We start from the raw sequence: 19,595 nt of genomic DNA, 5'->3' as shown, positions 1-19,595 counted from the left end.
GCTGATGTAATTTGAAAGCTTTTTTCACTCATTGCAGTGGGGTTTTTTTTTTTTTATACATCTTCCAAATTTTTCTGGGTGAAATTATTTCACTGTAAAAGACATGAGTGTGAGACTAAATCTCTCTGAATGGCATTGTTGCGCCCTTGAAGGGTACTGTGGGATGGGTTGCCACACCAGAGGTTGTTTCGGATGAATTCCCTTTCTACAAGGCTGTTAGAGAACGATACATGGTAAATTACTTCCTTGAAGTGACCATCACATTAGGGGTGGGAGATATGGAAAAATATCATCACGATTTTTTTTTTTGGGAGAAATCACAATTTTATCACGATTCTTTGTCATGTTGGTTTTACTATTTTGGTTTTACAAGTTGTCTGAGCATTACAGCGAAACTAGAAAGACAAAGCCTTTCAAGATAACAAAAAAAGACATGGCAGATATTTAGGCCAAAGTGGGGGAAGATAAAAATCTGTCATTATTTTATCTTTCTTATTAAAAAAATAAAAACAAAGATACACATTACAAATACACACAATATACAAATAAAACAAACGGTGCTTTATTTTCAGGTACAATAGGTGTATTTAGCAGGAGCATTCAATGAAATTGAATGAACAAATATAAAAATAAAACACTAGATAGACTGATTCCTAAAGCAACTGTATTAAAGTTTTTCAGTCAAGAATAGTGAGTGATTTTTCTCTTTGCGTTTTGTTAACGTTAAATGAACAGTTCCCCCAAAAATAAATATTCTGTCATCTGTGTCAATTCTGTCGTCATGTTTTATTTTTATACCATCATTTACTCAAAAGTTGTTTTAAACCTGAATGAGTTTCTTTCTTCTGCTGAACATAAATGCTATTTTGAAGGTGGAAAACCAAACAGTTGCTGGTCCTCAGTGACTTCCATAGGATTGTTCTTTCCTGCTATCAAAGTCAATGTCGACCAGCAACTGTTTGGTTACCCTCATTCTTCAAAATATCTTCTTTTGGGTTCAGCACAAGAAATTAATAGAGGTTTGGGACAACGTGAGTGAGTAAATAATGACAGAAATAAAATTTTAGGGTGACGCATCCCTTTAATGAAAGTCGACAGCATGTTTAGTGTCCTGTCCCTTTAAGAGCTGCACGCATCTAATATACAGGCACGCATCCGTTTCTCTCTTAACTATTTACTTTCATTTTAGAGATAACCAACTGCGTCTGTATGTAAACCTTGTGTTTTGACAGTATTATGAGTTAGTTGAGTAATCAGGCGCTGTTTGACAGGGTTTTTAGTGCGCGTGCTTCAGGTGTATGCACTCAGAAAAAGCACACGTCAGACCAGCGCACGAATGAAACATTTAACCAGCAAGGCTTGTGTGCAAATAATGTACTTTTTTTGCGATCGTGAATAAGTGCAGTGTCCTGTCAGAGTAACTCTACTGCTGTATGTCGTGTTGTACAGTATATAGAGACGGAGGCGCCAGAACTGTATTTGACATAATGTGCGCTGTATCACGATACTACCATATTTATTCAAAAGCAGATCCATGATCAAAAATCGTCATATCGCACACCCATCTGTGATAATGATAATGTGACCCAGGGTGGCGACTCCATTAGTTATAGCACAAAATGAACATCAGAAGGTGCATTTAAAAAGCAGTATAGCTTACTGAAATTCCTGACAATAATTGACACAAATTGAGCAAAATAATTACGGTTATCAGTTTAACTGTTATTGTGCATTCTTGCATGTATGCATTTAATAAGAATTATTACATGTTCTTATTTTTCAGAAACTGATGAAAATGGCAACGATGAGGGTAATGGTTTTTTTTTTTTTTTTTTTTTACGAGACATGTTTGTATGACCCTTACGCTCCATTGTTTCATGGACCCTGTCTATGTTGCAGGTTGGAAAGATGAAGGTCAAGGGAGAGGTCGCGGTGGTTTCCGTGGTGGTTCTCGTGGTGGTTTCCGTGATGGTTGGTTTTTGGAATAAATTTAATTTGTAATTTATGTGAGAAAAAAAGCCATGCACGTTTCTTGTCATCTCTTTCTGCTATGTATGAAGTTGGGTGCAATGGTGAAATATGTAGTTTAGTGCTCATTAAACATGCATTCAACCACACAACGTTACCTTTGACCAATCATAGTAAAGTTGTGTCATGACTTGTTTCATTTTAATATTCATTGCCTGTTTTTAAGGTGGTAATGAAGAGACTGGGAGAAGAGGCTTTGGAAGAGGTGATGACTTTTAGTTTTCATCCGTGTACAATTTTTTTTTTTAAATGATTTTTTTTACATAAATTGTTCTCGTTTATCTTCCAGAAAATGACGAAAATGGCACAGATGAGGGTAATGTGTTTTTCTTGCGAATAATGGACCTTTTATTAATGACTCGTGATGTTTCACGGAGCCCATCTGTTTGTTGCAGGTTGGAAAGGAGGTGAAGGCCGCGGAAGAGGTCGCGGAAGCTTCCGTGGTGGTTTCCGTGATGGTTAGTTGTAATTATAATGGGATGTGATGGTGGCTGGGAGACATGAAGCGCGAATCTAGCACAGCTTTGTAGAAAGTTAGTTGCCTGGGGCAATGGTGAATTATACAGTTTCGGTTTTATACAGTACATGTTTGACCACAGCTGCCTTAGACCAATCACAACTGAATCATGTCATTTCAATATTTATGTCCTGCTTTTAAGGTGGAGGTGATGAAGAGACCGGAAAAAGAGGCTTTGGAAGAGGAGGTGACATTTTAATATTCCAGATTTTTTTTTTTTTTTTAGTAAGTAGTTCATGAGTAATTTATCTTATGGGTTCAATTGAACTCTTTTCAATGACGCTGTGTAGGTTTCAGAGGCCGGAATGAGGAAGTGTTTTCCAAGGGTAATTTACTGCATTTATAGTAACTAGTAATAAACTAGTGCTTTTTATGCTTTTTTTAATTTGCTTGGTTATCTTTTTTTCCCCTGATTGTCCAGCCTCAACAGCAGACAAGCCAGATCAAGAAGCAGGGGAAAATGCAGGTGGGTCATATTTTCCTTCAATGCAAGTCATTGCTTTAGCCCAGGGGTCATCAAACTTTATCCTGGAGGGCCGGTATCCTGCAAAGTTTAGCTCCAACTTGCCTCAACACACCTGCCTGGAAGTTTCAAGTATACCTAGCTAGTAGGGCTGCACGATTATGACAAAAATCATAATTGTCTATTATTCCCTTGAGATTGTAATTGTGATTATTTTGAACAGATTTATGCCACTGTTTGAAGCTGCATGCCATATTTTTTATATAAAATATATTTTAAAAAAGGCTGAAAACATTCTTCCTGAACTTTTATTGCTTTTCTATAGCATTGAGCCTCAAATATCAACTATACATTGGTTTGGTTTCTTTAAACAAAAAAAAGGTAAAATTATGAATGGTATAATGTTATACTAAAAGAAAAAATGGTCTACTAAAGCTATATATTACATTTACAGTACAATTTATATTATCAGGGCTCCAGACTAACATTGGAGAGCAGTGGCACCAGCACCGAACATGTAATATTACAAGTTTTGTCTCTTAGAAATGCACATTAGAAGAAGAGCTTGAGTTGGGATGTAGATGTATATCTGACAGTACCATTGTGAAAACTATAACAGCATTTTATACATAACCAAAAGTACAGCATCTCATTATCATGGTAAAGTAGCCTAAAGACATTCAATTACAAATCCACATCAACTGATAGAATAATTAACAAAATAATGTAATTATATTCCATTATTCCTTTAACATATTTAGTATAATAATATCCTTTTCTGCCACCGTGCCATTTTTACTGTTAGTGTTACAGTAAAACTATGGTAAATGTGGGTGATTTGTGGATTGAAACGTCTTCTAATTGGATCGTTGCACTGTTGATGAGAATAACATCTCCGATTTATTTGGCTTTAAACTAGTTTAAATTAAAGAGATGGGATTTGTACTGGAGAACTCTGCGCTGAACTAGTGCTTCTTACTGGATTTCACAGCATTGTTTAGCGCGTGATTCGCTCTAAGCTCGCGCTGCGCTGTTTTCTTTTGAGGCGACGTGGATAAAAGGTCTGTATGGCACGCAGCTCAAACGAGTACCGCTATTTTGTTCTGCTTTTGACACGTTTGGCGTTTAACATATCTATCATCACGCACAACAGAGTGACAACGACTATCAATTAGACAATGTCTTATCCAGTGTGTTTGAGTTTGTTAAACCCCGTGCTGCAAACACCTCTTAAGCACACAGAATAATGCAAGTGGGAATTTTGAATTGTTTATTTTTGTAGTCGTGGCATCCATAATCGTAATCGTGATTAGAAATTCCGATTAATTGTGCAGCCCTACTAGCTAGGGTTGCACGATACACCGGTACTACGCTTAAAAATACCCGCGGTGCCATTGCATTTTTTTACAATGGTAGTAACACCCATTCGGTAGTACCGTAAGATGTTGTATGCATGGCAGTAACAGTTTAAATCGTTCAATTCAACATGCATGCCAGCAGAAACATTAAAAGTTGATTGCCAAATGTCTTTCTGCTGTGCTCTGTGTAGTATAGGCTACGCTTTATATGGTATTGTTTCCCGACGCTCCAGTTTAGTTCAGCAAGTTGCACTTGCACGTTGTTGTTGTTAATGCTGCAGTTTATCAGAAGTAAGGGTCTGATTCAGATCGTCTGATGTTATATTTAAAAAAACGGCAGCTCAAGCATCACTTATTCAACATAATATCTTACAAGAAAGTATTCTCGCAGTTTTATTCATTTGAGCACTACTAGAAGAGGTGTAATAGTTGGTTTCTGGAAGCATGTTTGCGACCACGAATGCAATTCCATTCATCAACATAGCGGCTTTGCACTTGGTTCTTATATATATATATATATATATTTTATTTTATTTTTTTTTTAATTCATTTATAATGTTATGTTGCTAACTTGGAAATGTCAAGATATGAGAGCAAAAAAAATGCTCCTGACACTTCGGCAATATGACAGGAGCAAGAGTGCTGTTTTTGATTAGTTTCTGTGTTTGAATCCAAATCTGCATTGTCTTGGGCGAATCACTAATTCACTAAGCCATTCATAAAAAGTAATTTGATTAGCTTCTGTTTTGAAAGAATTGTTTGAATGACTCAGTGATTCAATCACAAACTTCTGCCACCTGCTGGCCGTTTTAAGTTTCCCATCTAAAAGTAGGCATATTCCATTATTTTCCAACATATTTCTATTCAGAACTTAGTATATAAAACATTAATCTGATAACATTTATGCAATTATAAATAGTCTAAATGTATAAATGCCACATCTAAATGTCACTTCATGCAGCTTCTGTGCAGTGCTAAGATGAGTTTTGTTTAGATCATTTCATGGATAACAATAGCCAGTCATTATTCACATTAATTATTCAGAGAAAAATATTGTCTGTTTTCATTTACATCTATTTATGAAGTTGATTAATTTTGTAGAATTGAATTTTAAATTGACAATACATGGTATCGTGATACTACTTGGTATCATGATACTTCAGCTGGTATATTATCGTAAGGCATTTTTATGGTATCGTGACAACCCTGTACCGAGCAAGACCTTGATTAGCTGCTTCAGGTGTGTTTGATTAGGGTTGGAGCTAAACTCCGCAGGACGCCGGCCCTCCAGGACTGAACTTGTTGACCCCTGCTTTAGCCAGTGCAAGAGTTATAGTTGACTTTGTTTTATATCCAGAATAAACTAACCTTGTGTTTGTCTTTCTTGTAGGACCCAAGGTTGTCTATGTGCCACCCCCTCCTCCAGAAGAGGAGAGTTCCATATTTTCCCATTATGCCACAGGCATTAATTTTGACAAATATGATGATATCCTTGTGGATGTGAGTGGCAGCAATCCTCCAAAGGCTATTATGGTAAGTTATTAGTGCAAATATATACAAGTACATCTCAAAAATTAAATATCGTGAAAGTTTTTTTTTTTTTTTTTTTTTTCTTGTAACATTTCAAAAAGTGAAACTTTCATATATTTTGGATTCATTACATGTAAAGTAAAACATTTCAAAAGTTTGTTTTAATTTGGATGATTATAGCTTACAGCTCATGAAAGTCAAAAATCAGTATCTCAAAATATTAGAATATTTACATTGAGTTTCAATTAATGACCATCTCTACAGTATAAATTCTGGGTATCTCTTATTCTTTGAAACCACAATAATGGAGAACACTGCTGGCTTGGCAATGATCCAGAAGAACATTGACGCCCTCCACAAAGAGGATAAGTCACAGAGGGTCATTACTGAAAGCTGTGGCTGTTTACAGAGTGCTGTATCAAAGCATATTAAATGCAAAGTTGACTGGAAGGAAGAATTTGGGTAGGAAAAGGTGCACTAGCAACAGCGATGACCACAAGCTTGAGAATACTGTCAAGCAAAGCTGATTCAAACACTTGGGAGAGCTTCACAAGGAGTGGACTGAAGCTGGAGTCAGTGCATCAAGAGTCTCCACGCTCAGACGTCTTCAGGAAAAGAGCTACCAAGCCACTTCTGAACCAGAGACAACGTCAGAAGCGTCTTACCTGGGCTACGGAGAAAAAGAACTGGACTGTTGCTCAGTGCTCCAAAGTCCTCTTTTCAGATGAAAGTAAATTTTGCATTTCATTTGTAAATCAAGGTCCCAGAGTCTGGAGGAAGAGTGGAGAGGCACAGAATCCATGTTTCTTGAAGTCCAGTGTGAAGTTTCCACAGTCAGTGACGATTTGGGCTGCCATGTCATCTGCTGGTGTTGGTCCACTGTGTTTTCTGAAGTCCACAGTCAATGCAGCCATCTACCAGGAAATTTTAGAGCACTTCATGCTTCCTTCTGCTGACAAGCTTTATGGAGATGCTGATTTGATTTTCCAGCAGGACTTGGCACCTGCCCACACTGCCAAAGGTACCAAAAGCTTGATTGGCCAGCAAACTCGCCTGACCTGAACCCAATAGAGAATCTATGGGGTATTGTCAAAATGAAGATGACACCAGACCCAACAATGCAGATGACCTGAAGGCTGCCATCAAAGCAACCTGGGCTTCCATACCACCTGAGCAGTGCCACAGACTGATTGCCTCCATGCCACGCCGCATTGATGCAGTAATTCATGCAAAACGAGGCCCAACCAAGTATTGAGTGCATATAAATGAACATACTTTTCAGAAGCCTGACAAGGCTTTTGTTTAAAATCTTTTTCTTTTTTTCTTTTTTTTGATCTTATGTAATATTCTAATTTTCTGAGACACTGAGTTTTGGATTTTCATAATCTGTAAGTCATCATCAATTTCAAGAAATAAAGGCTTGAAATATTTCACTGTGTAATGAATCTATATAATACAGTATATGGGTTTCACTTTCTGAAATGAGTGACAAAAAATACTGACCTTTTTCACGATATGAGATGTACCCGTGTATTTTTTTTTTAGTAAGCCATTTAACTTTCTATTAGTTGTAGCATAAGTGCAATTTGTTTGTACTAAATCGATCATGTTGCCATTTTTGTGATGCATGGCATCAGTTCAGTGTTTCCCATAGGGTTGTTGAAATGAATCCTTTCTATGATCGATGCAGTAATAGACCATTAATCGATTATAGCCTACTGCCGTTTCTCTGACGTTATTTGTCGCAAACACGCAGACGCAGAGACTGGAGTTGGTGCTTCGCTCACACCAACATTCAGGTGCACATAAAAACCGTATCGATAGGTCTATGGGCGAGACTTCTATTTCATTAGCCACTATAGGGAATTAACAAGAAGAATAACAACGTGCAGTAAACTAGGGCTGTCAATAAAAACATTTATTTTGCATATTTGTCAAATCCACATTCGAATGCAAAACGTTGCGTTTGAATTTTAGGTGTGCGTCAGGCAGCCTTATCAGTGGCGCACGAGATGCGATGATGTAGGTAGGTGTCATTGCATTTTAATTTAGTTTTTTTTTTAACCTATCCAGTTGAACCCACTGGATACGATGTTCATTCAAAATACTGTGGAAAAAGAGAACATCAATGCGGAGATGTTTACGTCAAAACTGGAACAAAGCCGTTCACACAGAACATTTTCTAGAGGGACATCTATCACCGTTGCTCTCGCGTCTCGCAAAAGAGTCGGATATTTAGAAAGCCATTTAAAATTATTGTAAGTTCAACTTTGAAAAAACATGTCTCAACTTTATGGAGGGACGGGTCTCTCCCCATTCCACTGCATCTCATGTTTTTAAATGAAAAATTAACATTATTCTTTGTGATTGGTTTTCTGTGCTTTTGTATTAAGCTGTGTATAGATGCTGTTTTTTGTTTCTAATTGTTTAAGCAACTTAATTTTATATATGGTTAAACATTATTTTAAACATTATGCTAATTTTTCAAACATAATCATTTATTTTATACTTTGAAGAACCGTGGATTAGTAATATTTTAGCTCGATGCGCCCTCTTGTGGCATCAGGAGAGAAGCCAAAAGGTTTTTCCTCTATCTGAAATTATGCCTTTTAAATTCGAATATAATTCGAATTTTGATATTTAGGTACAAAATTCGAATTTAGTTTTTCAGCCATTTTGACAGCCCTACAGTAAATGATAAAACTGTTTGCACTGCAAACCTGTGTTCCTAACTAAGATAATACATTAAAATATTATGGTAAGACACATTTGTAATATCAAGCAGCACAACGAGCAGTTTTGTACAGCTAAAAATAGCTGGTAATTAGTTTCTTTTATAATGATGTAACTCAGTTATATTACTAGTTACTGCTCACAAACAGTAACTAATTAATTTTTTAAAGTAACGTGCCCAACACTACATACTATACAATGATTTATTACTTGTCTTTGTTGAATAATACAGAATATAAAAAGCTTAAAAAAATTATTGCATATTAAATCGCAATATTGGTTAAAATCGCAATTAGATTTTCCAAAATCGTTCAGCCCTACTTCCCAGTTTAAAGTGTCATAATCTGGAACACAATCAAATGATGCCTGTGTGTTTGTGAATGATCTCAGTAGCTCAGATTTTACAAGACCTTGATAGAGGGAAAAAATTCTTCATTGTGTCTACACACAGGCTCATTTCCACGAGAGCTGTTTTGTGTACATAGCACGTTCAGAAGTTGTGAAAATAGGGCAAAATGGCTACAAATTCAACAATACCTCAAAATAAAAGTCCCTCCTGTGCTTGCTCTCTTACAGACTTTTGATGAAGCAGGACTTTGTGAATCACTGAGAAAGAATGTAACGAAGTCTGGATATGTGAAGCCTACTCCTGTCCAGAAACATGGAATTCCCATAATTTCTGCTGGACGAGATCTAATGGCTTGTGCCCAGACCGGATCAGGAAAAACGGCAAGAGCAACCTTCTATGACATGCTGTTCTTATTAAATGCCATTTCTTATCAACTGCCAATTTGTGATTCTGTTGTGGTTCATCAGTGATGGTAATTACTTATATAATTGACTGTGTCATCACTCAGGCGGCCTTCCTGCTGCCCATCCTACAGCGGCTGATGGCTGATGGAGTGGCAGCCAGCAAGTTCAGTGAGGTGCAGGAGCCCGAGGCCATTATTGTGGCCCCCACCAGAGAGCTCATCAATCAGATCTATCTGGAGGCCAGGAAGTTTGCATATGGGTACACATTTTAGAATTTTCAGCTAATTTATACATTTATGTAATTTTAATTTATAATTTTCCTGGCTGAAACCAAAAATTCTGGATACACTGACTTAAATTTTTTTAACTTTGGAGTCATTCAAATTTTAACATAACCAAGGACCTTTGCAAAAATTAAAAATATACAGACTTGTGTGTGCACAATGAACCATTCAATGTAGTATATAGGACCATGCACACTGAGCCACCTGTTGTGCCGTCAGCCCTTTTCGCGGTGTGGTTTCTTGGCCACCACAGAGTATGCGTTACCTAAGGTCTTGAAATATGGTATACGGCCCCAATGAAAGCCAAATCTTAAACACTTTTTTTACAGTACCAGTCTTTTTATAGACACTTGAACTTGGAAAATGTTATGCCATCAGCCCATTTCGTGTCATGGTTTCTCTGCTGCCACAGAGGATGTTAAATTAGACATCAGGCCTTGATATTAGAGGTACTACCATAAGAAAAGCAACATTTTGAGCTGGTAGATCTGTCAATTCATGTGCATCCATGTTCTCGTTTTATTCATAGTAAGATGGCAGTGATGCACAAAGGAAATGGGTTTATAAAACTAAAAATTGTAATGTGTAAGCATGCAAAACATTACCATGCACATGTATTGATAGAGATTTTGAGTCACCTTCTTTTATATAGTTCTTTATACAAGACATGATTCCAATTGACAACTCCTTATTAGTTTAGTCCACACTATCCCTCATGTATTTCTATATCGCTTGTAACTTCCAGGTTAAAGACTGTCAATTAAAATATAAAATGTATCTTGTGTAGGACCTGTGTGCGTCCTGTGGTGGTTTATGGTGGTATAAATACTGGATACACTATCCGAGAGGTGTTAAAGGGCTGCAATGTTTTGTGTGGGACCCCAGGACGATTGCTTGACATCATTGGTCGTGGAAAGGTAATGACCCCCCCCATGAGCTATAGTTTTTAATAAATGATGGAATATATAATGTTGTTTTACTTTTCTCTGTCAGGTTGGCCTGAGTAAGCTGCGGTATTTGGTTCTGGATGAAGCAGACAGAATGCTGGATATGGGCTTCGAGCCGGATATGCGTAAGCTGGTGGGATCTCCAGGAATGCCTTCAAAAGAGGATCGGCAAACCCTCATGTTCAGTGCCACCTACCCTGAAGATATTCAAAGGTCTGACTCTGACACACTTTAAAGGCCAATTCACGTTGCACCGACAAACATCAACAGACACATTCGTCAGGTTTTGTCTGATTGGTGTTACCCTGTGTCTGTTGACATTTGTCAGAATGTGTGAAAAAGTGAAGTGTTGTACTCTGCTGTCGCCATTGGTCTGCGTCTGTCGGTGCAACGTGAATTTCCTTCAAAGAATTATTCTTTCAGAAACTGAATGTTCCAAACCAGGGCTCGACATTCACTTGTCTCGGACAAGCGTTAATGTTTTGGACGGGCAAGTGAAAGAGAAATTTGCATTCTTTCACTGCATGATTCAGTATTACAATGCATGAAGAATAATCAGAAAATTCAAGATATGGGGGCAGAAAATTATATAATTTCATATAGTTTAACAATCACAAAATCACACACGCCTTTTTTTTTTTTTTTTTTTTTTTTTTTTTTTCATTTATCCATTTATTACAAATGATTTTATTACAGTTCAATAAACAAGAAGTTAACATTAAGAGACTTAAGTTTTAGACACCATGTTTCCTGTTTTTGCTCTTTCACCAACAAAAATAACTCCAAACACCGCCACAGCACTGTTTTGCATCTCTGAGCAACATGACGGTGTTTCGTTCCTGAATGAATCAACCGTTTACAGACCTGCCAACCTGTACGCTTTTTGCGTAGCGGGCACACATTTTGACCTCAAAGTACGCAGGCACGATTTGTCACTTTAAACTACGCAAAACCTGGTGACGCCTTTGTGCAGCACAAAGCAATCAAGCAACAGCAAAGAAAGAGCACTTCGACCAATCAGAAGCGCTGGGTTCATTCCCCATCTAGCAAGTGGGATGATTGACAAATGCGTAGACCTATCATTAACCTGTTAACCTTCACTGCCATTTGTGGCCTCGCAGGTGAAAATAACCTACCTAAATTAAAATGGTAACAGTTTGTGACAAAGTGTGCTTACACAAAAAAAATTAGGTATCTTTGGAAAGAAGAGACTCTGGGCTTTACTATCTATCATCCAGAGTTGATAATGCTCAAAAAGATAAAAAGTTATAGGCACTGACGTGCCTTGAAAAATATTTTTCCACACTGAATGTTTTTTTTATTTCATATACAAATACATGAAATAAGTCCTGGAGCAATCCAGAAAAGTAATGGATCGAAAGCCACTGGTCTCATGAGTTCATATTTCAAATTTGAAGAAGATACCATGAAAAATGAGATTCCTGCAATATTTTCTGAAACTATTTATAGTCCCCCCCTCCCCCCTGTTTGAGGAAAAATAACCACCAAATGGATTGCAGAATTATACAAGCTATTTTAGTCATTATACATGTTCCTGCATAGTTTTTCAGTTATAAAATAATAGACAGATTTATTTGAGCACTAAAAAATACAAAAATAATTATTTGAGTAATAAAAAGGAAAAAAAATAGAAAAAAAATGCTTTGTATATAGTATGTATACTGAAGTATTCTTCGTTATTCGTTATTACAATGATAAATATCACTGCCAGACATGAAGTGATATTGCCAGACATGGTCATAGAGTCAGTAAACACACGCTGATGTGCTTCCATTCAGATTATAATCAAACAGATGGGCCATATAATCAATAATAGCTGATCAATGAATCACAATGCTAGCCGTCATAGAGTCGCTAATAAACACGCTGATGTCCGTCCATACAGATTATAATCATGCAGACACGGCCACATTCCCCACACAATACACACACACACATATAAAAAATGTAGAAGAAAAAAAAAAAACAGTTTTTTTATGGATAAAGCAGATCGCCAAGTTACGCCCCGCTCAGATGACAGAAGCGTCATAGCCCGCGTCAGAGCTCGCAGGAGGGAGCGCCAAATTCAAATAATCTATATTCCGCTTTTCTGAGACTTTTTTTTCCGTAGACGGTCTCATTATTTTTGTAAAACCGTATGCTGTAACATCGTTTTGTTTTTTTACCACCAAGACGCTGTTTTTGAGCGTAATTTATTCCATAACGGACGCGAACAATAACTCTCTGAAGAAATGAAACGTAAACAAAGGAATATTCATCCTTATTACAACGTTACTGTTTCGCTGGACTAAAAGTGCTCGCTGGGATGTTTTTCTGTGGACCCTTACCTCTCTAACTAAACTGGGATTTCAGCAGTGGACGCGTTTGTGGCTCGTTATTACAATGATAAAGGTACGTACGGCTTTTTTACTCTGCATGTTTGGATGTGTACTGCTTACACAAATGTAGCAAATTTGTGCCACTCATTCCTTATAAGCTTTCCATCGAAAAACAGCGATCTGTCGTCGATGCTTGAGGCTTAGACCCTCAGAATGATATATAGTTTGACAAGATTAACTTTGTCCCGTTTCATTTATTCTATTAGAAAACAATGACACATGCAAACAAAGATCGTTCAGTGCGAGGTCGCTCTGGTGAACGTTAACAGGTTAAAAGGAGACAGCAAAACAAAATCCCGCTCGGTCTCGTACCTTTTTTACTCCCGCCGTCTGATTTCTTAGAAGAGGACAGTACACACAGTACTTACAACTAAGGTAAACGGGTTGGGGTGGATGTGGAAAGTTAAAATATTGAGTAGAGTTAACTTAATCTTAGTAGAGTTAACTTAATCTTAGTAGAGTTAACCTAAACTTAGTCGACGTGATCGCATTGATATTCTAGACATTCATATTCAGTCAGATCTGCTGCGGTTTATTAGCTGCACTCACTGAACAGCGTCCTAATATATAAAAGTGCACTGATACTAAATGATACTAAATAAATACTGATATATTTGCACTAGAGCTTCGCCCGTGTCTAATAAACCTTTAAAAAAAAGTCTTCCCGGAACATTCACATCTGTTCACGCAGCTGCTGACACAAGAGTTACCATGTTTGGGTAACAGCTTCACAAACACAGTATTATTTCTGTATTACAGTCATTCATAAGTTAATAGTTCAGATATAAACGCATGTTTATGGTAGCGATCAAAATAGACCTTTTGAAAGTTAACTGGCGCTTCAAATAACGTTTGTCGATTGCATTAATTCGCCACTAGGTGGAGAGAAGTAACTTAAAAGCATTATATTTTAAGTTTAATATAAAATAATTGTATTTGTAATTAATACTCCTTTTTATTTTAAAATATAATAGTATTATCTAACTTTTTTCAATTTATTTAAAAAGAAAAATCTAAATAAATTAAGTGTGTTTTGTATAACTACAATAAATATATTTTATATAAAATTGTCTCTCTGGGCAAGTAACATTTATACTCTGACAAGTAAATGACAAATGTACTTGTCCGAAGGACAACCGCATGAGAGTGCTTAATATCAAGCCCTGCAAACCTTTCTCTGTGTTCTTTGGAACACAATGTTAAATGTTCGAGCTTTTTGCAACTAGTGTAGAAGGTTACAAAGTTTCAAAGGCCCGGTTTCATAGACGGGTCTTAGACTAAATCAGGATTAGGCCATAATTCAATTAGGACATTTAAGTAATTTTTATAAACATGCTTACAAAAAAACATTACTGGTGTGCATCTTGAGACAAAACGAAGGCATTGATATATTTTAAGATCAGTCAGTACAAGTTTATTTCGGTTGAAACAGTTAAGACTTACATTTTAGTCTAGGACTAGGCTTAAGCCTTATCTGTGAAACCGGGGGAAAGAGTTTCAAAAAGAACAAAACCCATCAGAATAGATGCGTGCAAGCCAGTTCTTGGATCTCAATAAAAATGGCTTGGAGACTGTGCTTCTGTTGTTTCATTGCACTCCATCTAGCTACTAGAGTGAGTCTAATGTAAACACCCCCTTAAAAACTTGTCTGACTGAGGTCAAATAAATCTAAAACCAGATTAATTGCACACCTAGTCTTCCACACACCTAGGTGATTTTTTAAAATGTTTTGCACATGTTATTCAGTGAGAGTGATGCTTCATTTGTTGTATGATAGGATGGCTGCAGATTTTTTGAAAGTGGACTACATTTTCCTTGCTGTTGGTGTGGTTGGTGGAGCATGCAGTGATGTGGAGCAAACTATTGTTCAGGTGGACCAGTACTCCAAGAGAGACCAGCTGCTTGAAGTGCTCAGAGCTACAGGTACATTCACAAGCATCCAAATGCAGTTTACTTATTGAAGCATAAACATGTTGCTTTTAAAAGTCAGAAGCCATTTGATAACTAAATTTGATAACAAATTGTGCTGTTTGTGAACGAATCTGTCTTTTGTTAACTTAATTTTACAGCAGAGCTCTTACTGATGCGGCCTGGAACTTTATTAAAATGAAGCTTCATCTACGCTTTCCTAATGTTAGGATCAGAAGGAAAGCAATGTAAAGTTTTTTCCACAACTTGGCACTGCACAGCGTCTTGTCTTCAGAGCATCTTTATTGTTTGATTTCTGCATAGATCTGTGGTTGCACTGTGCATGAATCGGTGGGCGGGGCTAAAAAGGCAGTGATGTAGAATTGGTGGGCGGGGCTAAACAGGCAGTGACGTAGAAGCAGGCGTTGATCTTTCTCTGCGGAGGCGGTGCTTAGCCACACTGTTACATCATAGTGTAGAACACTCCACAAGCTGCTGTTTTGGCAGATTGTCTTCAGTATAAGCTGCGTTTAGACTAACGGGTAAGTGTTGAGTTCTGAAACTTTAAGAAAGTTCACACACTTGTAACAGATTTCATCAATTGTAGCAGTAAGAGGTTTATATTTTGACATTTTTCCACTGCAATGTGTATCTTTGTAGGGTTGAGAATCTGTTTGAGAAACAGTATAAATTAATTGGACTGCTTTAGGCTACTACTGTATGTAATGCAGTACATATAGTTTGGTACTGCTTGTATCCAGTTTGGTACTGATTTTCCAATAGTTGGGGACCAATTATCTCCAGTAACCAATTATGTGAAACATTCATGTTTATTCAGTTATTTATTTTTGTTGAACTCCAGTTTTGCGTCAGTTTTATACACACAAAATGTAAATGGGTTGTAAAGAGTTTAATGTTGACAACTTCAATGTTCATATCCTAAAAGAAACTAAGTTTCATGGCACTTTGTTTGCAATTACAGGGAATGAGCGCACGATGGTCTTTGTTGAAACCAAAAGAAGTGCTGATTTCATAGCTACATTTCTCTGTCAGGAGAAAATCTCTACTACAAGCATCCATGGGTATTTTTTTCCTGTCCCTCTAATTTGTTTTCTCTCCAATAACGTGTTCATGCTGATATGTGTTGAAGAAAACAAGGCAGTTATAGATGCATGTTATTACATATCCTCTCTGACCAAAGTTTTTAATTTAATTTGATGTCCTTTCTGAATAGTGATCGGGAGCAGCGAGAGCGAGAGAAGGCTCTCAGTGATTTTCGCGCAGGCCAGTGTCCGGTGCTGGTGGCCACGTCTGTCGCTGCCAGAGGCCTGGACATTGAGCAGGTCCAGCATGTTGTGAATTTCGACCTGCCCAGCAGCATCGATGAATACGTCCATCGCATCGGAAGAACCGGACGCTGTGGGAACATCGGTCGGGCCGTGTCCTTTTTTAACCCAGAGTCTGACACTCCATTAGCTCGCTCTCTGGTCAAAGTTCTGTCAGGGGTTTGTACTTTTCATATTGCATCCAAGATCCTTAGCAGTGTTTGCACCAGGAGTGAAATCTATCTTTAGTTGTGAATGTTCATATTGTGCTTTTAGGGCTGTCAAAAAAAAATCTAATTTAGAATATTCATCGAATTTAAAATAAAAATCCACATTCGAATGCAAAAACGTTGCATTTGAATTTTAGGTGTGCATCAGGCGCCTTATCAGTGGCTGCACAAGATGCGATGACGATTTAAGCATTTTAATGCTTTTCTTAGCCCATCCAGTTGAAACCACCGCTGCTACGTTATTCATTCAAAATATGGCAGAAAAAGGCAACCTCAATGCGGAGATGTTATTTACGTTAAAACTGAAACTAAGTTGTTCACACAGAACACATTTATTGCATTTTCTAGAGCAGTGTTCCTCAAATCTTTCCCTGGAGGTCCAATCTGCTGCAGAGTTTAGCTCCAACCCTGATCAAACTCATCTACCTGTGATTTTCTAATGATCTTGAAGACTCTGATTAGCATGCTCAGGTGGGTTTGATTAGGGTTAGAGCTAAACTCTGCAGGAATGGTCCAGATTTGAGGACCCCTGTTCTAGAGAGACCTCTATCAACGTTGCTCTCGCGTCTCGCACAAGAGAGTCCTGTGAAATTAATGCAAGTTCAACTTAAAAAAAAAACATGTCTTGACTTTAATGTGTTTTTTCTGCATGTTTTTAAATGGAAAAGTACTCTTTGGTTTTGGGTCCTTTTGTATTAAACTATACAGGCACATGATGCTGTTTTGTTTCTAATTGTTTAAGTAACTTAATTATATATGGTTTATAAACATTAATTTAAACATTATGCACTTTATTCAAAGATGGTCTTATTTCATTGCTTTGAATAAACGTGCATTAGTAATATTTAGCTGCTTGCGCCTCTTGTAGCAAAAGCTTTTTTCCCCCTAACTGAAATTATGCCTTTTAAATTCTAATATAGATATCGAAGTACAAAATTCAAATAGAGTTTTTTAGCCATTTTGACAGCCTTATTGTGCTTATGAAGTCGCTTTATATGAACAACAGCTTTAAATTTAGGCTTTCATCCACATAATTATTGATCATTGCTAAAGCAGCACATCAAATACGGTCAACTCTCAAATGTGCTTTCTTGACGCTCAACAAAAAACATTGGTTTACCATGTTTATGTGCTTAAACTAATGGAATATTTTAATGATAAATGTTTCATATTCTGTGTTGGGTTGTAAACAGGCTATCAACTGCATACAGTACACACAAATCTCAATAACTTCATAAACCTCTATCTCACAGGCCCAACAGGAAGTTCCCAAATGGCTGGAGGAAATTGCTTTCAGTGCTCATGGGACAACAGGATTCAACCCACGTGGAAAAGTGTTTGCATCTACAGACACTCGGAAGGTACAGCTCATCGCTTCTCATGTGACTTGCCTGAACCCCAGTTTTGAACTACAGTTGTAGTGATTTTGTGCATGTCTCTTTAATAATGGCTTTTGTTTTTAGGGAGGGTCCTTCAAGACGGATGAGCCGCCTCAAGCATCCATCTCGAGCCCAGCAGCTGCTGCAGATGATGAGGAATGGGAATAACTACTCTTACGCCTTGCGTTCTATTATGTAGATTTATTTTAATTTTTTTTGTGAGTTTAATTTCTCCAGCATTTTTGTTAAAATGTTGATTGATTAAGATGGCATTACGGTAAAGCTGTTGCATTTATATAAAAAAAAAAGTCACATTCTGAAAACTGTAGGTTTGATCTGAAGGACAGAGTATTAATCAAGACATAATACCTTTTAGCGTTTTGGTTTGAATTAATAATCAGATTTTTTGTATCACTTGTTTTGACTGAAGAGCACAACTGGATGAGTGGATTTGTTTTGTCACATTAACACTTTGCTAAGAGCGTATTGTGTTTTGTCAGCCTTCACCTGAAGGTCTTTCCTACAGTTGTACCATATCTATCAGTTCTGTTGTTAAATGTGACCGTTTGTAGGTTGTTTTTCTTGACCTTTTTGTCTTAAAGCCAAAGTATACAAGTAAAGAAGCTTGTTTTGCTAATGTACCTTGACAGATGAAGGTACCAGACGACTTAGTTTTAAAAATGTAATCTTGCTAAAATTTCACTTCAATATTTCTTGCGACTGCTGTACCACAGAGCAGCTCTTCTCCACTTGTTAAAATGGCTAAAAATAAAGATGGAAGTTGACTTTGATTTCTCAAAAATGAATTTGATTTAAGTGTTGACTTCTAAACTTCAGTCTTTTTTCCTAAATATGTTTTGTCTGGTAGAAATGAACAAGGAACAGCTGAAGAGTGGAGGGGGAAAACGTGCCACATCTCTTGATCATTAACTGTGAAAAGAAATGAATCATTTGAGTCCTGTATTGGTCTTTCAGTTTTCTGTAAATAAGAAGCTTTGTGTGTTTGAGTATAGCTACACTTTTTATTTTGTAAAGTTTATATTGTATTTGTTCACTTTTTAAATTGTATGGTGTTCGTAACTTAAACACAAAGCGATTGAGTGATATGCCGTCACTGAATAGGAGGTTGCTGTTGTATCTCCTTCAATGACGATCTGTGTTTGGGGTCAGTCACAAATGCAGAATCTGGACATGGTCACTTCTGCATTTTAGTGGAGCTGTGACAAAAATAAGATGGGGTGTCTCACACCGGAAGCTTTAACCGTAGCATCGTGTTAGAAGTATTAATCATTTTGATATTTAAAAGACTTACAAAAATCTAACATTTTGTTGAATAAGTTTAAAATGGGGAGGAAATCTAATGAAATAAGTTATTCCTCTAAAACACATTGGCCACAATTAATCATTCAATACTTTTTGCAACCTCAATTTGCCAGTTTTACCGCTCTGAGTCTTCACATATGCTTAAGTTTGAAGAACATCTGAAGAGGTCAGAGAGCATTCACAGAATCACTCCAGACCCTTCAGATGCACAGATGCTTCTCTTCAGGTCACCTCACTCGTTATCTAGGGTTCAGGTCAGAGGACTGGGACGCCATGGCAGGAGCTTCATTTTGTGCTCAATTTAACTTTATTTGTATAGCACTTTTCATGATGCAAATTGTTGCAAAGCAGCTTTACAGAAAATTAAAGCTTCTACATTATATTTAGTAATAGCTTATCAGTGGTGACTATCTCAAGT

General features: G+C 37.1%; 1 protein-coding gene across 4 annotated transcripts in view; it reads left to right on the top strand.

The window, feature by feature from the left end:
- The window catches only part of LOC306864158 (ATP-dependent RNA helicase DDX4-like), a 36,747-nt gene extending 17,810 nt beyond the window's left edge, over positions 1-18,937 (top strand). For 2 of the 4 annotated variants that reach the window (XM_079407911.1, XM_079407910.1), the window contains 17 exons: positions 1,784-1,810; positions 1,900-1,971; positions 2,195-2,233; positions 2,318-2,344; positions 2,424-2,486; positions 2,688-2,732; positions 2,967-3,011; positions 5,757-5,899; positions 9,206-9,358; positions 9,487-9,641; positions 10,454-10,583; positions 10,660-10,826; positions 14,790-14,935; positions 15,903-16,002; positions 16,155-16,425; positions 17,729-17,836; positions 17,939-18,936. In XM_079407911.1, the coding sequence (XP_079264037.1) occupies positions 1,784-1,810; positions 1,900-1,971; positions 2,195-2,233; positions 2,318-2,344; positions 2,424-2,486; positions 2,688-2,732; positions 2,967-3,011; positions 5,757-5,899; positions 9,206-9,358; positions 9,487-9,641; positions 10,454-10,583; positions 10,660-10,826; positions 14,790-14,935; positions 15,903-16,002; positions 16,155-16,425; positions 17,729-17,836; positions 17,939-18,022 (1,775 nt within the window). In that variant the 3' untranslated portion in view covers positions 18,023-18,936. Of the gene's footprint in view, positions 1-1,783; positions 1,811-1,899; positions 1,972-2,194; positions 2,234-2,317; positions 2,345-2,423; positions 2,487-2,687; positions 2,733-2,835; positions 2,872-2,966; positions 3,012-5,756; positions 5,900-9,205; positions 9,359-9,486; positions 9,642-10,453; positions 10,584-10,659; positions 10,827-14,789; positions 14,936-15,902; positions 16,003-16,154; positions 16,426-17,728; positions 17,837-17,938 lie in introns of all 4 variants that reach the window. The other 2 variants (XM_079407909.1, XM_079407908.1) reach the window with 2 other exon arrangements.
- The last annotated feature ends 658 nt before the right edge of the window (positions 18,938-19,595 follow it).

Source organism: Barbus barbus (genome assembly GCF_936440315.1).
Source record: "Barbus barbus genome assembly, chromosome: 45".
Classification (NCBI taxonomy): Eukaryota; Metazoa; Chordata; class Actinopteri; order Cypriniformes; family Cyprinidae; genus Barbus; species Barbus barbus.
The sequence above is the reverse complement of the archived record's forward strand: the minus strand, read 5'-3'. Positions and strand labels throughout refer to the sequence as shown.